The sequence below is a fragment of the Ptychodera flava genome, unplaced genomic scaffold (genome assembly GCF_041260155.1).
Source record: "Ptychodera flava strain L36383 unplaced genomic scaffold, AS_Pfla_20210202 Scaffold_42__1_contigs__length_1331906_pilon, whole genome shotgun sequence".
NCBI lineage: Eukaryota > Metazoa > Hemichordata > Enteropneusta > Ptychoderidae > Ptychodera > Ptychodera flava.
Window position 1 is genome coordinate 90,001 of NW_027248364.1, and position 14,799 is coordinate 104,799.

General features: G+C 40.0%; 1 protein-coding gene across 2 annotated transcripts; it reads left to right on the forward strand.

The window, feature by feature from the left end:
• Positions 1-4,307: 4,307 nt before the first annotated feature.
• Positions 4,308-14,698, forward strand: LOC139128072 (uncharacterized). Of its 2 annotated transcripts, none has more exons than XM_070693927.1 (13): positions 4,308-4,586; positions 5,223-5,420; positions 6,489-6,808; positions 7,259-7,463; positions 7,778-7,968; positions 8,144-8,439; positions 9,100-9,229; positions 9,668-9,964; positions 10,403-10,555; positions 10,978-11,139; positions 11,543-11,749; positions 12,327-12,614; positions 13,015-14,698. In XM_070693927.1, exons 6-13 carry the CDS (start codon positions 8,152-8,154, stop codon positions 13,134-13,136), a joined length of 1,647 nt encoding a protein of 548 aa, XP_070550028.1. In that variant the 5' UTR covers positions 4,308-4,586; positions 5,223-5,420; positions 6,489-6,808; positions 7,259-7,463; positions 7,778-7,968; positions 8,144-8,151; the 3' UTR covers positions 13,137-14,698. The 2 variants fall into 2 exon arrangements, with proteins under 2 accessions (XP_070550028.1, XP_070550029.1); XM_070693928.1 differs by having other exon boundaries at positions 4,346-4,586; positions 5,226-5,420.
• Positions 14,699-14,799: the final 101 nt, after the last annotated feature.

Genomic DNA, 14,799 nt, shown 5'->3' on the forward strand with positions numbered 1-14,799 from the left:
CTAAATTGCTCAATGCAAAAAAGCACAGAAGTTTTATACATTCCATAAATTTACAAGAACTCCCCACGATTCGAGCTTTTCTTACTGAGAATTGACATGTTTTGTGTATAGGCTAAGAGCGTTGTTGAAATTCAATAAATTATTTATCATAATTCACTATGTACAGCCGATGGATAAATTACAGTTCGACACCCATCTGGCGGTAGACATTTCGTTTACGGCAGTACTTATGTTTATGCAAAATTCGCTTAAAGTTAGTTTTGCAACAAATGGGAACAGATGCGAGAAAACAGCCTCCTTTGTGCAAATAGCATAGAAATGATTTTAAAAATATAATTTTTGAAGTTTACGTTTGCAAACTTTGTTGGTCAACTTTTTGTTAGTTTTAATATTCACTTGAATAATCATTCGTATTTTCATGAAATTTGAAATGTAACTTCCCCTTTAAGGTTAACAGACTGCTTCATGAATCATCGGCGTGTGGAGGGATCGCTGTCAGAAATAACTTAGCTTGGTTATTGAACCGCTGTGTTAAGGGTGGAGATTTAGCCGAGGAGTTTTGATTACGATATGTTCGCTCGGTGACTGAGTGCCGTAGGTTGATGTTGGCAATCCGATTGAAAATCTACACAATTCTCTTGTACCAAAGTTTGCACTGTGCCCAATAATGGTAATTCTTGACTTTCAAAGACAATTATTTGACGTTTCCGTACGGAAAGTTTGAGCAAAAATTAGGTATTTCATTTTGTGAGCATATACTACCATAATTGGCATGGCTTTAGTCCGGATCAAAATTTCATCATTACACTACCATACTCTCAAATTTCACAGTAAACTTGATCAGTGAAGTCATCAAGATCCGCCGAAAGTGGACCATAAACTTGCCACGTCATCCAGCATGTAGCAATTTTGTGTTTACCTTCTGGTAGTGATATAATTTTACGACACTTGTTCATGTTAGAGTTTTGTTACTGGTATTGAGTGCAGACTGAAGTGGTGTCTCTGTGTATATGTGTACCCGCTAAATCTGTAAAATTGGTACACAAGATTATCTTGCATCCACGTACACTTGGAAAGCATAGGGCGGTTCTGTCAGTGATTGAAGCAGCGCCCTCACACTGCATGCGACACTATGATGTATACAAGTAAATATGGGTACTTTGACCCTTCCACCATAATGGTTCGGCCAAAAGCCAATGCTAATTATTATGAGTATGGATCTATTTACAGGGAATTTGGGTCGAACAGATCAATATCACGTGACCATTCTCCAAATTCAAAATGACACACAGCACAATCACGTCAATAAGACTTCGATACTTTATCAGATCAAAGTTACAAAACTGACTCCACGTCTTTACCTTGCCCTATGTGTGTGTCTCTCTCTGTCTGCCTGTAATGCTATACTCCGCGATAACCTTGCTATCTTCTTTTTATAAAACCCTTGATATCAATTACACCAACGAAACTATTAATCGCCTTTGACCCTGAAACCTTTCACTTCCGCAAACCAAAGTTTGGAATTGGGAAAATTCGAAGACAAGATCATGGTTTGAACTTCAGAAGCACTGAAATAGTTTGTCGTTACGTTTTAAACTGATGTAAAGTTAGTACGATCACACTTGTCAAACCAATAGGCAACGAAGGTTGTACTGGCGGATAGACGTATACACTGACGATTTCAATGATTTGTTAGGCAAATAAACTGGCCATTCAGATACACAATCCAGAGCTACGGTGTGGAGTTGTTGGTAGTTCACGCCAAATGGGAATAATAGTAGAAAATGGAGCTTTACGCTCACTCTACAGAAACTGAACTGTGTTTGTCATTGGAATGTTTTATTATCAAATGCTCGCAGGTACCATAACATCATGACAATTACGCATACATGATGTACTTCACGTTTACTTCCTTGACGCATGTTGGTAAACTTCAACAGAGACGTCTTGGCAGTGAATGGTTACATGTCGTGATAAATACAGTTTCAAAATACTAAACATGCGTTTCACATGTTTTTATTATCAGAGTGGTGGTCTGAGTATTAATAATTGTGGATCGCTCCGAGATCAATGATGAATTTATTAGCAACTCTATGATTTGTATAGTCTACGATCAGGTAGAGTTCCACTCAGAGGGGTGATTTTCTTTTTTGTTTGTTATTACTTGATTGATTGGACTAAACTTTGAGGTTGGCTCGATTATTTTCAGAATACGGGTTGACAGTGAGGAAAGTGTCAAGGCGCGCAGCTTAAAAAGCGAACAATCAGACACGAACTTGATTATATTGAGGGTACAATCGTACGAGCGGCGGAGAGGTGTTTCCATGATCTATAATTAATAGTTTTCTTCAGAAACGGTATCAAGATCGAGCCCATTTAGTTTATAGGGGAGCTTTCAGTTAGTACGAGGTACTAAACCGGAGGGTATTGGGGCGGGGTCCGAGGGTCCCCAGCGGCTTTCAATACTGCACACCGCCCTAAGGCTATACCTGGCAACTGCCAAGAACAACTCGCACTTCTAGCTAGCTCTGCGTAGCAGGGCTGTGTTACCGGCATTATACGGCGTGGGAGGCCTATAACGCCGGTAACTCACAGCGCTGCAATGCAGAGCTAACTTCTAGCCTGGCCACTATTAGCTATTCGCTGAGCAATTAATTGTTCCTCAAATGCCCGCCGATCATAGAAAAAAAAGCTGCGTTCTCGCACGCTGATGCTAGAATAATCTATCCATTTTCTTACCAAGAATCCGCATAGAGCAGTCCTGCTGTCTGCATTTGAATAACATTATATTTCGAATAGACCTTTACAGGGCACTTTACATATCAAGAATGCCTGCCATTGTTTACGCAGTCTCAATTCAATTGGAAATAGTGAGAACTGGAATAACATCGCATGATGTTATGTGATGACGAAACCCATGCACGCAATTCTGTTGGCGACAGAAGTTGTGAACAGGTGCTGCCAACTGGTAAATTTCATGAATTTCGCAAAATCATCACAAAACATGTTTTGAAGGCTGATATACCGATTATTCGTATTTTTGACCTTGACCCAAAATTTGGAGGGGAAAGTAGAGCTGTTCGTAACTGCCCTCCCACTGGCATACACGGAAAATATGCCCTCCCACTGAATTTTGATGCCCGCTGCCCTCCAGTATCTACAGTCTGCCCGCTCCCCACTCCCCACAACATTTTAAGCTCCCCTCTGCCCTCTCCCCACTACTTAAAATTTCCCATTGCCAACTAGATGCCTACTAGGCAACCCAGATCTATGCAAACCGTGGGAGCAGCTGGCAGTATAGCTTGGTACATTGCCCCCCTCTAAGTTAGGCGCTAAATCTCCCCTCAAGTTCTATCAACCATGCCGCTTTCCCCTCCCTCTACGTATCTTCCGGTGCCCACTGTCAAAAATTTTTCCCCCCTCCCACTGAAAATAGTGAAATTTCTTCCCCGCCCACAGTAAATATAGATTTTTTCTCTCCGCCGCTGGTTAGTTTGAAATTTGCCCGCCCGCTGAAAAACGTCGCACGAACACCTTTTGCGCGAACAGCTTAGTTGGCGGCACCTGTGTGAAGCCCTGCTGTGAAGCCCCACTTTAGTGAAAACTGATCGCCAATCCTGTACTGACATTGCATATCGAACTTTCCATTGTGCATTTATCGACTTCTTGGAATTTCACCAAAACAATGTTTGATTACGCTTCAAAACACAACAGGTCAACAAGCGCCTATCGAGCGGAAGTCTCCCCCTGAGTATAAAAGTCGTATGACTATTTTCTTAGAATCACCATTGCTAATAAACATGGATGATTACCAGGAAAAGAAAACTTTTAGAGAAACTTCTACAATACTGTTTCATATCTTGACAAAAATGATCAAGTTATTAACACAGAAACATTCTCCAAGTCGACTGACTCTCTGAAAATTTGTATCGGATAGATCAGCAATTGAAATGAACTTTAACCCTTTGTGTTGCAAAATAAACCATTCATTTTACGGTTCACTCAGGAAAGCCGCAGTGAAAATATTCTTCGATTTAACATGTACATAAACTAGAAGTATCGAAAAAGAACATTGCTTTACAACTCAATTCAACACTCTTCAGCTCGCCGGGTCGTTTTAAGTTGGAGGGGCTATAAAAGGACTGAGTTTACGTTATGTGATTCAGCCATAGTCCCTCTATCACTCAGGGACTATGGTCCAGCGATCACTGAAGTGCTTGTTGTTGTCAGATAACAGTAGCGCGACGTAGATTTAACCAATAGGGTCACAGAGTTGACTCTTTGTTATGTAAATGAAGATATCCGGCCGATTACCTGGAACCCAGTGTTTCGATCGGCTGTACTTGGATATTGTTACACTGTCTGTGAATTGTCTCAAGGAGGTAATGGACTGAATAATTTCGACGAACAGCGGATTGTTGAGTGCAAAAGGTCAAGACTTTGGACAAACAACCGGAAGACCTGGCGTGTATAAAATCGCCAAGGGTGAATGATTACCCGCCAAATAGGAGTGTAGCCTGCCAGGAGCACACACCGTATTTATAAAACCATGGCGACACCATCGACTACCATCTTACTGTACACAGGTATGTATCGTTGCTAGATATATTTTCTCGGCATGTCAATACTCTGGCGCCTACGAAAGACTCTCAAATTTTGGTACACACGCTAGTATCAATTTACGACTGCGATTTAAATGCCGGATTCATGGAGTTCATCCATGAATTGTGTGGAACTCCAGGAAAGTTTCAACTACGCTACTAAATATGCCCAATGGTTTAGACGATTCTGACGATTCTGCGTTAATATTTACTCATTAATCCCACTTATCAAGTCACAGATATCTTTTTTATCCTTGACTCAAATTGTGTCTACTTTAACTTAGACTCTGTACCACTGTCCTTCCACAAAGGGACAGTGATTGTACCCACTGTACTCCAGTTATCCACTTTGAAAAGTTAGTTTCGCATGTATTAATTTCTCTCTATTGTATAAATTTGCTCTGAAGGTACACGTTCTGCCATTTGAATAAGTTTGATTCGCGGTCACTCAACAAGTGTGGAGTGACCGTATTTGATTAGTCTTGTAACGAATGGTGTACTCACTGAACCAAAATACAGGTCGTCCCTTGTATATCTCCTTATCGTTTTTCCGCGAAAATTTGAAAAACATTTCTTCATACACTTGTACAGGATTTCATAAAATCTTCTTGTCGTTCACAGCAGTGTTTTGTGTGTTTGCGACGCTTGCTCAATCGCAGTCAACATCCTCAAGCTGCCGAGACGTTGAGGGCGCCACGAGGTGTGCGAATTTCCGAGGAGAAGGATATTGTTTTCAGCAATGGAGTTCGCTGAATCAACGTTGCGTCGACGGTATATGTGAATGTAACAACCCAAACTACGACCGTTGTACTTGCTTACGTAAGTATATATAAATAAGCTGATATCTTGTAGTACGTGACTGTACGTGACTAGCAAGTTACTTTACGGTGTTCTGTGTGTACCTGTTGATCTTAGGAATGTTGCTGGGTTTGTAGAACATGGAACTAGTAAACATTAGGTTCGTTTACACAGGACCACTCTACCCAATGCCAGGCCATGCTTTATTATATGGTTAGAGTCAAGTCGAGTATTGACTGTACGATAGAGTTATAAATTTCAACTTGCTAGGGTGATCACCAACTGTTCATTACCATCATTGAAATATGGAAAGTGCTGCTTGTCTCTGGTATATAATATCTAAAAACACACTGGCTTTGTCTTGTACGAGGGCTATAATAACCTTTCTCTGCTTGACTGAAATGACGGACCAATCATTGCTTCTCCAAACTTTAGAAACATCTGTGAATAATGATTATTGGAAATATCATTTCAAGGGTGGTCGTTAGGGATGGACCATTGCATGCATATTAGCAGGCAGTTGTCGGAATGCCTATGTTCCAAATTTTGATCCTCTTTAGGATTCTCAGTTTTGCGTTAATGCTAATTCAAGACATTTTGGGCTGACCCTCAGTGATATTTGATAAAGACTGTGGGGCTATTTTTTCCTTTCTTTGTGCTCCACAGATTCGGACCACACGATTCAGAGTTCACAGTGCTTGAACTGTTGTTACTAGACAATTCAAATAATGATACGAGTAAACATGGTGGCGTAATGATTGCACACTGCTGACTGATATGTGGTTTATAAAACAATTAACCCATATTTTTTATAATTTTAAAAATTAACTTTGTGCTAACTGTATATTAAAAGTTGCCTTAATGAACTCTCATCGACGCTTACCATAAAATGCCCTCTTAGTTAGTATGAGGCATGAAACTAGCAACGGCGACACCACGCAGCCAGCAAGCAAGAGCATGGATGGTAACTTGCACGGTTTCTTCCGTGCATAAAATGTGATCGATGGCAGGTTTGAAATTTCGCCGTCAAGTGAAGCCGCTAGATCGAATCCATCTAATGATTATGTATACATTTACTCTTTGCTTCAGCCAAGGTTGATGGCTGCGTCATCGCCATTGACGACGACGATGCCGCAGCTACGTACTCGTTCAGAGGCGGTGCCAGCAGTGGAGGGTATAAAGTGTACAGCTGCCGAGATGAAAATCCATCAAACGAAGTCCACGTGATCGGGAACTATGAAGGCAATGGCCATACTGGATTCAGAATTCACAATACCGGAACAACACAGTTTAACATTCAAGGTCGTGGCAACGGCAACCCGATTATACTGGTGTTGAACTCCTACGAACCAGTCAACTGGGTCTTGAACTTCTCCGATAACGATGTTGTGATATCAAAGGTCGTCTTGGTAGGTCATTGACCCTTGTTTACTAGTCGCTTATGGCGTCACAAATACAGATATATTACACCTTGCTCAAGAAATTGTTAATTTAGGCGTGACCTTCTTCAACGTACCCAAATAACCCCACACATAGGAGTATTTGTAACCTTGATAGCGAGAAACAAAGCAAGTTATCAAAAATTACGATTGCTCCTGGCAAACACTGGAATTAAGGATTCTCTTTCAAACTTTCCGGTATCCCATGAAAATATGAGAATTTATTCTGGTAACTGTTGCAGAAGATAGGCGATGTAATCATGCAAAGGTCATGCACCAAGGCCACACTCTCTTACAGGTCAGTCAGTATAGTCAGGAAAACAGAAAGGTGTCCCAGAGACTATCCACTGTGCATACCCCTAACGTCATACCCAGTCTATAAACCTAATTTAAACCTAATCTGTTTTCATTTAATTTCAGATTTCCTACTATCTTGACAAAAGTGACGTCACATATCAGGAAGGTCGTGTTCAAAGTATCGAGAGACTTCGCGAAGCACCGCGTGGATACGGAACCGGAAGTGGAACTGTTGAGTTACTGAACTACGTCAATCAGCGATTCGGTCCTGTGACGTCATTCACTGGAACTTACCAAGCCGACCGTTGGGATTTGACTCTTGACACAGGTAAATCAATCAATCAATCAATCAATCAAACACTCAATCAATTAATTGATCGAATAAATTGAAATCAGCTATCTTTCAACGCCAAATTTTCAACATCTCAAAAGACAGTGGTTTGTCCACTTTCAGGAATAAGTCCATGTAGTTTTTGTAAATGTGACGATTTACCAACATAATTTGCCAGCAATCAAATGGTCCTACATATTTTGTTAGAACTATCCAATCGCGCACAGACACATAAACACATGTTGACGCAGACATGCACACATATTCGCACACATACTCACACATATATCCACATTATTTGATTCACTCAGGTTCAGAAGTAACGACCATCGCTCCTGACAGCGTTTCCGTCACATGCGATTTTGAAGAGGACACAATCTGTGGTTACAGACAAGCCGATGACGATGAATTCAACTGGAATCGTAGGACAGGATATAGTGGTCTCTTAGGACAGGATATAGTGGTCTATTTGGTCCAAGTCATGCCAGCACTTACAGAGATGGTAGGTGACTTTTCTTATTTTCATTGTACATTTCAACGTGAGAGGTGAAGTAAGGTCACGTGACATAGCAAATTAATGTTCATTATACAGAGAAACCATTTCCAATGTACCCACCACCCATGCCTAATAAAGACTCAACCGTTTTTGTTTGTTTGTTCGTCGTTGTTTATTCCAGGGTATTACATGTTAGCAAGTGCTGGTGCTGGCAATATACCGTCTGACTCTAGGCAAGATACCGCAAAAGCAAGGTTAGTCTCCCCAAGTTACGCTGCAACATCGCCTGTGCAGTGTCTCAGATTCCAGTATCACTGCGCCGCCAGCGGCACTGGAAGGCGAAGATCTCGTCTCAATATTTACAGGAAAGTAGACGACAACCTGGGCAGGCCTTTGTGGTCAAGGCCTCGATGCAATGAAAGGCAGTGGCATTTTGTTGAAATTGACATCAACAGTCAAGTTGGAGGATCATATCAGGTAATAACTTGTTTTCAATCCCTCGAGCATACATCCTAGATAAACGTAGATAACTTGTGAATGCGCCTTAGCTCAGTGTGCGTTAAAGGTATACAGTCACCTGTAATCTAAATATGCCCAGATATGGTCAAAGAGGCGTTCCTTGGTATTCAAAATGCCCACGTAAGGGCGCTGTTTTTAAAAAGCGGCCACCCGCTTAAAATCTGTGATTGGTTAGATTTTCTTTTTCCATGGTAACTGTGGCGAAATTGGGACAGGTGACAGTATACCTTTAATGCTATAATGCATGAACTGTTTATACATGTATGCGGACAGTGATGAAAGGGTCCACTGTACGATTTTAAATGTTACACTAACAATACAAGTGATTTTCTGGAACGTTTTTTCAGCCTTATTGCTGACGATTATATAAAATAAGTAAAAGGGATTACATTGTCATGTGACTCCTCGTTTATGCAGATGAATGACGATGGCATATTTTCTGAAATAGGTTTTTTCATTCGTTGATAACACAGGTCTCTACAGCTTATTTCCATCAACAACTGCAGAGGCAAATGGTGTATTCCAAGATTATATACTTTAGAGACCGCTTGACTACAAACGTCATATAATTTTCCACTTGTATTCGATTTTAATAACATTACTTCAATGATTTTGCAGGTTGTATTCGAAACCGTTCATTCTGGATGGCCATACACTACGATGGGCATTGATGACGTCACCATAAGTGAAGGCTGGTGCAGTGGGGGCGTTGTTACAGTTCCGCCAACAAATCCAAGACCCGAACAGTGTATGTATTATCGTGTTTAACGAACCATATTGTCGGTCTTGACACCTTCGTCTTGTACAGTTGTCGATTTCCATCCGTCATACGTGTAATCATACATTCATGATATCCAATGAAAGGTGAAGTGATTCATCCTTGAAGGCGCAGTACAAATGATAATTTCATGGGAATTATGGATGCTTCCAATACTGTTATCATCCTACATCAATCATTTCATCAATCATTCACTACATGTTTTTTTTACCTTTTGATGATATTTTTCAAATTTATAATAGAGTATCTTTATTAGTTTACTTTTTCTGCTTTTTTGCACGTTTTGATATGTAACGTTCCTGTAATTAATACTGGCAATGAGTGAGTTTTTCTTTTGACTTTTTCTGTTTGTTTTCCCCAATTTTGATACGCTCCTCTAATACCGTCGATGGTAATGTTCTTTTCTAGTGACATGCTACTGCAACGAGTGTAACAACAGGAATAAAGTGTGCGTTACGGATGGCAGTTGTTTTGGTGAAAAAGTGGTTGTAGGTAGACGTGAACGCTACTCGTTCCGTTGTCTGGACCAGTCGGTACTTCAAGCCAATCCTTTCCTGTGTCGTCAGTCACCTGGCAGGTCAGGTGATCAAACAACCACCGTCTGTTGTAACAATGAAGACTATTGCAACTTCAAATTGATCACAAACCCTCAAACATCAACAACGACAGTGAAACCAACAACCCCAGCACCGACGGAACCACCATGTGAGTTGAACATTTTCATGTTACAAGATTTTCTCAAATTTTCTGTTTTGAAATCTTTAACTATAATATGTAAATTTTTAATCAGAGACAATTATGTTTAAGTTCACTTTGACTTCTACTCAGATACACCTGGGTCATCATTATCAATATCCTGATTGTTGAACTTTGCAACAATAATGTTTACTCTAAAATGCCCAGTCAAGGTTTTTAACTGTCGTTGTCCTGATTCCGGAGTCAGACCGGAACAACTTAGCATTTTTTTCTGCGAACGATTTACAGGGTGATATTAATTCCATGGTAACCTAAGACCTTTATATTGGAAAGCCTGGACGAATCTCTTAGCATAGTCACACTCCGGAACCGTGGTACAGCACTGCAAACAATATACTGTCTAATTATTGCACCGTTCAAATAATATATCATTCTCCTTTGCAACAGACATCAAACCCGGCACATGTCCAGCGCCTGGAGGCTCCAGTGTTGGTATTTGCATTGAGATGTGTAGCGGCGATGCCGATTGTACCGGAAACAAAAAGTGTTGTAGTAATGGCTGCGGTCATGTCTGTGTGTCGCCGGAAGTTGAACCAATAGGTATGCTTTCCATAAAGTCAGAAGCCATGCATATCATTCACGGACACTGCATTAGATTTGTATTAACATATAACCCTTGAATTTTCATTCCCTAATCTTGATGGTCGTAGACTATTTATTACAGTAGTGTGGTCTAACCCCATTCACGTAACCATCATCAAAATTCTTGTCAAGTACACAGTTGAAAGAATAAAAAGTTGGGGTAGGGGGAGAAGTTGCTGCTACAACATAAGTCAATTGCACCTAGTATTAGTATATTTCATTTATTTCGTCAGCAGAGCCGTGAGTTTATACAAACAACACAAATTATCAATGGCATCATACGCTTACCCCATCTCGCTCCCACTGTGCTATGATGGTATTTACATAACAGACGTTCAAATTAGATTTATACAATCATTGTTTCTGCCAATGTTTTACAGTGAAGGACGGTGTCTGCCCTGCTGGCTCTGGAAGTAGTCGTACTAGTGTTGTTCGCTGCATGCAAGTGTGTGAAAGCGATCAGGATTGTCCCGGACGGAAGAAATGTTGTCAAATCGGATGTGACGTCATCTGTGTGGATCCTGTACCCGATGTACCTGCTGGTAAGTACGCATGTGCGGCAAACAGTTCTCATTCTTGTACGTTGCTGCCAGTGGGCATTCCCTGTTGGCGTTCTCTTCATAGCAAGGCATGCGTAGTAGACGTGGTCGTTTTAGTTTTGATGGCAGAATAACATCAAAGTAAAACATTTATGTGAAAGTAATGATTTTACTTTTTTTCTATACATTCGTATGCAATAGATCACAATTTTATGCCGATTTATATGCTACGAGGGCGCAATTTCTATGCATATTCGAAATCACATTTTCTTATCTTTAGCTAGCTAAATCATTCAAAGTCTGATCACGGCATATTTCTTACTGACACTCTATACCGGTACTGCGTGTTTTTAATTGACAGTCATTATCGGGAATAATGTTTCACTACCTTCCGTCTTTTCCACAGAACCGGAATACGAGGTTTGCTGGAGTGGTAATATGTGCAACCAGTGTGACAGAGATTGGGTTGGCAGCATAAACGGGTTGGATGTCTGCTGCCCTCAGTGTCGACAATCAGGATTACGTGTCATTGCTGGAAACTGTACTTGTGCCAAAGATTGGTCTCCGGACGATGATGGTGAAGATGGCGATGGCGACAATGATGATAGTCGGAGTAAGATTAATACTTAGTAAAGTGGATTTATATCGATATGAGAGAGAGAGAGAGAGAGAGAGAGAGAGAGAGAGAGAGAGAGAGAGAGAGAGAGAGAGAGAGGTGTCCATGTTTGCCACCCATAGGCACAGACGCTGGTGGTTCGATGCACAACGGCCACTGTAAGGTGTGCATTAGAAAAGTAGGCCACACAGCGGTGGTCGTGTATCGGTTCACAAGCGACTGTGTCCATAGATACCTTACGTACATAATGTAGACATTATCGTTTGAAGTAATGCTTGGACAAAATTTACTATGTCAATTTTTAAGGTATTGAGAAACTGGATGTTCTACAGTATACAAGTCAACCTCTGTGTTACAATACAGTGATCACCTGCCTGGACCGTAAAAACCCGTATTCTCTGGTGATATAAGTTGACTCAATTTGATTGAAACTACAACACTACAAACTGTGGTCAACGAAAATGCTCGTACAATGGTTAAATTTGCAAAACAGTCAACATTTACTATTTACTGCGACTTTTTCTGTTTACTCTTGAGAGTCTATCATTTGTTATTGAACTTTTCATTTCTATAGTAACCGAAGACTCGTGGACACGAAGGACCTTTTTATATGATGACAAATACAACGGTTGTCATGGTGACCAATATGTCAAACTGAGCGGATATGACATCGGAAGATATGTTGGCGTGATTCTGTGTTCGTCACGGAGGTACAAGATCTTCCTAAGCGATGACTTGGATGGCGTGTTCCTGAACGTGGCTGATTCCAGTGGCCATGGTCAGGACCACTGTGAGTTCCTGGGAGGTACAGAGGAGTCAAACAACATTGACAACGACTTCTGGGATTCGCCATTAACACGTGGTAAGTTTTGGCATGAATCAATATTTTTTTTTTAATTCTTTAAACGTAGCAGCAGCCTCCATCCAGATATAGTCGACTTGAATATTGTTGAACGATCCTATACTTCTGACATTGGTCAAGTTTTACATTTATATAGCAACATTGATCAGTTGAGGATAGCCTAAATGCTTATAGCGTTTCAAGATATTACGAGACTATCACAGTATATTCCAAGCCAACATATCGCTAATATCATTTATAGACTGGAATTGCACATTTTACGAACCTTTGCTTGTTACAATTACAAAATATTTCAATGTGTTTCAAAGGATGAGACTTTCTGCTAGACGGTAAGAAGTGAATTTCTTTACCATCGAAACAGTTTGTACATGAAATGACTGCTGTGCCTTTGTATTTGTAGGTTACTACCGATCACGATGGGGACAGAGCCCTCGTTTGGCGTCGATTGGTGGAGGGACAGGAAGTACATGGACTGGAAAATTCTACGTGAGATGGATAGAGTGTGGATTGACAATTCCATAAATATCAAAAAACGGGCTTCGCTTTGAAAAGCAGTTCTTCATCGTCATTGAAAGTTGTCCTGGCATCAAAGTCATACACCAAATCTGATTTGAAATGCAAAATGCGTATTGTCATATTTTCTGACTTGCTGTGACTTTCGTTTAATGTGTAGCACAGTACAACGTTTTAAGATAGAACGCGCCTTGGGGACAGATACTCGAATTCGCAAACTTGTACGATACTTCTCGGTCTACCACTTTAGCTTCATGTTGAAACCATAATATAACAGTGAAGCTTTCCCTGTCACGTTTATGTCAACTTTTGTTTCTTCCTATAGTGTGAACGCAGATATGATGGTTAGACTAGTTTACAAGTTGGTTCTCCTTAGTAGTACAGACTGCACGGTGATCACTGATTTGTATTCTTGATTTCAAAAGGGAGGTGGTTCAAAGTTTCCTTGTCGAAAGATTTAGCAAAAGTTTAAGTCTTAATTTCGAAATGCGCTCTACTTTAAATGTGCAGAGAATAACACGATATGCGTAGTATCTACTTGACCAGGCATTTCATTACTGTACAGTGCAATAAATTAAAACCGAAATGGACCATGGTACAAACAAACTCACGAGCGCAAAAGCGAGTAGAATATCACGCGCATTTTCTTGCGCGTTTACACCTGGTTTGTTTGTACCACTATCATGATCACGTGATATTTTGGGGATATTGAGTATGTAGAGCCCTCGCGTCCTTTTTATTCTAGAATAGAACCATTACATAGATCCCATCACCTTAAGAATTGTTTAGCTATTCGGTCTAATACTTTATTGTCAAATATAGTGACATAATATCTTCGCTGATTATTGGTATCAAGACATGCTTTTGTGTACACTGTATTTTATATAGTTGAAACCGCAAAATGAGTTTTATCTGGGAAAGTAATTTTAAAAGTATTAATGTAATGCTAGTGACGTCAACATAATTCGTGTAGTTAATATGAACGAGCATGTTCATTTCAATGTGTTCATTTTCGAATACCTGTTTTCTCAATAGCTTTTTTTCTAGAAGACGCATCATTCACTCGTGATGTATACATGAAATGTTAATTTCCAAGATATATTTCATACTCATATTATTTTTTTACATACATCAGTCGGCTACAACTTCGTACATGTTCAAAGAAATTCAACAATGGTGTTTTGATGTTAAATTGCAATCAAACCTGCGCTACAGTACTAAGAAAAGTTTAAAATAAACACTTAACCAAAAATATATACTCTTAAAAACAAACAAACAAACAACTTTGTGCTGGCCATAATCACGTGACGTATCCTTTACGATTTGCAGCACGTGCTGCTTTGTTTTTAAAGTAAATTATAACAGTATTCAGCAAACATTTAGCAGTTTTGTATGTGAAGAATCGATATTAATGTATATAGTTAAAAGTTAATAGTTGACATTGTAGAAATCATGAAGAAAAGAGAGGTCAAAGGTCGTAAAAACCACATGTCTTCTTTTAGATGAAGTTGTCAAATACTTTCTCAACGAAACAATAAATTTGGCGATTACTTTAAATTTTGAATTTGTAATCAGCGTTTCATGCGTAATTTTTTACTGTAAGACAACTCTTTCGTCTTTCAGTTACTTTTGGTTGCCGAAGCAAGTTCAGTAAGGTGATGTCTTAAAAATG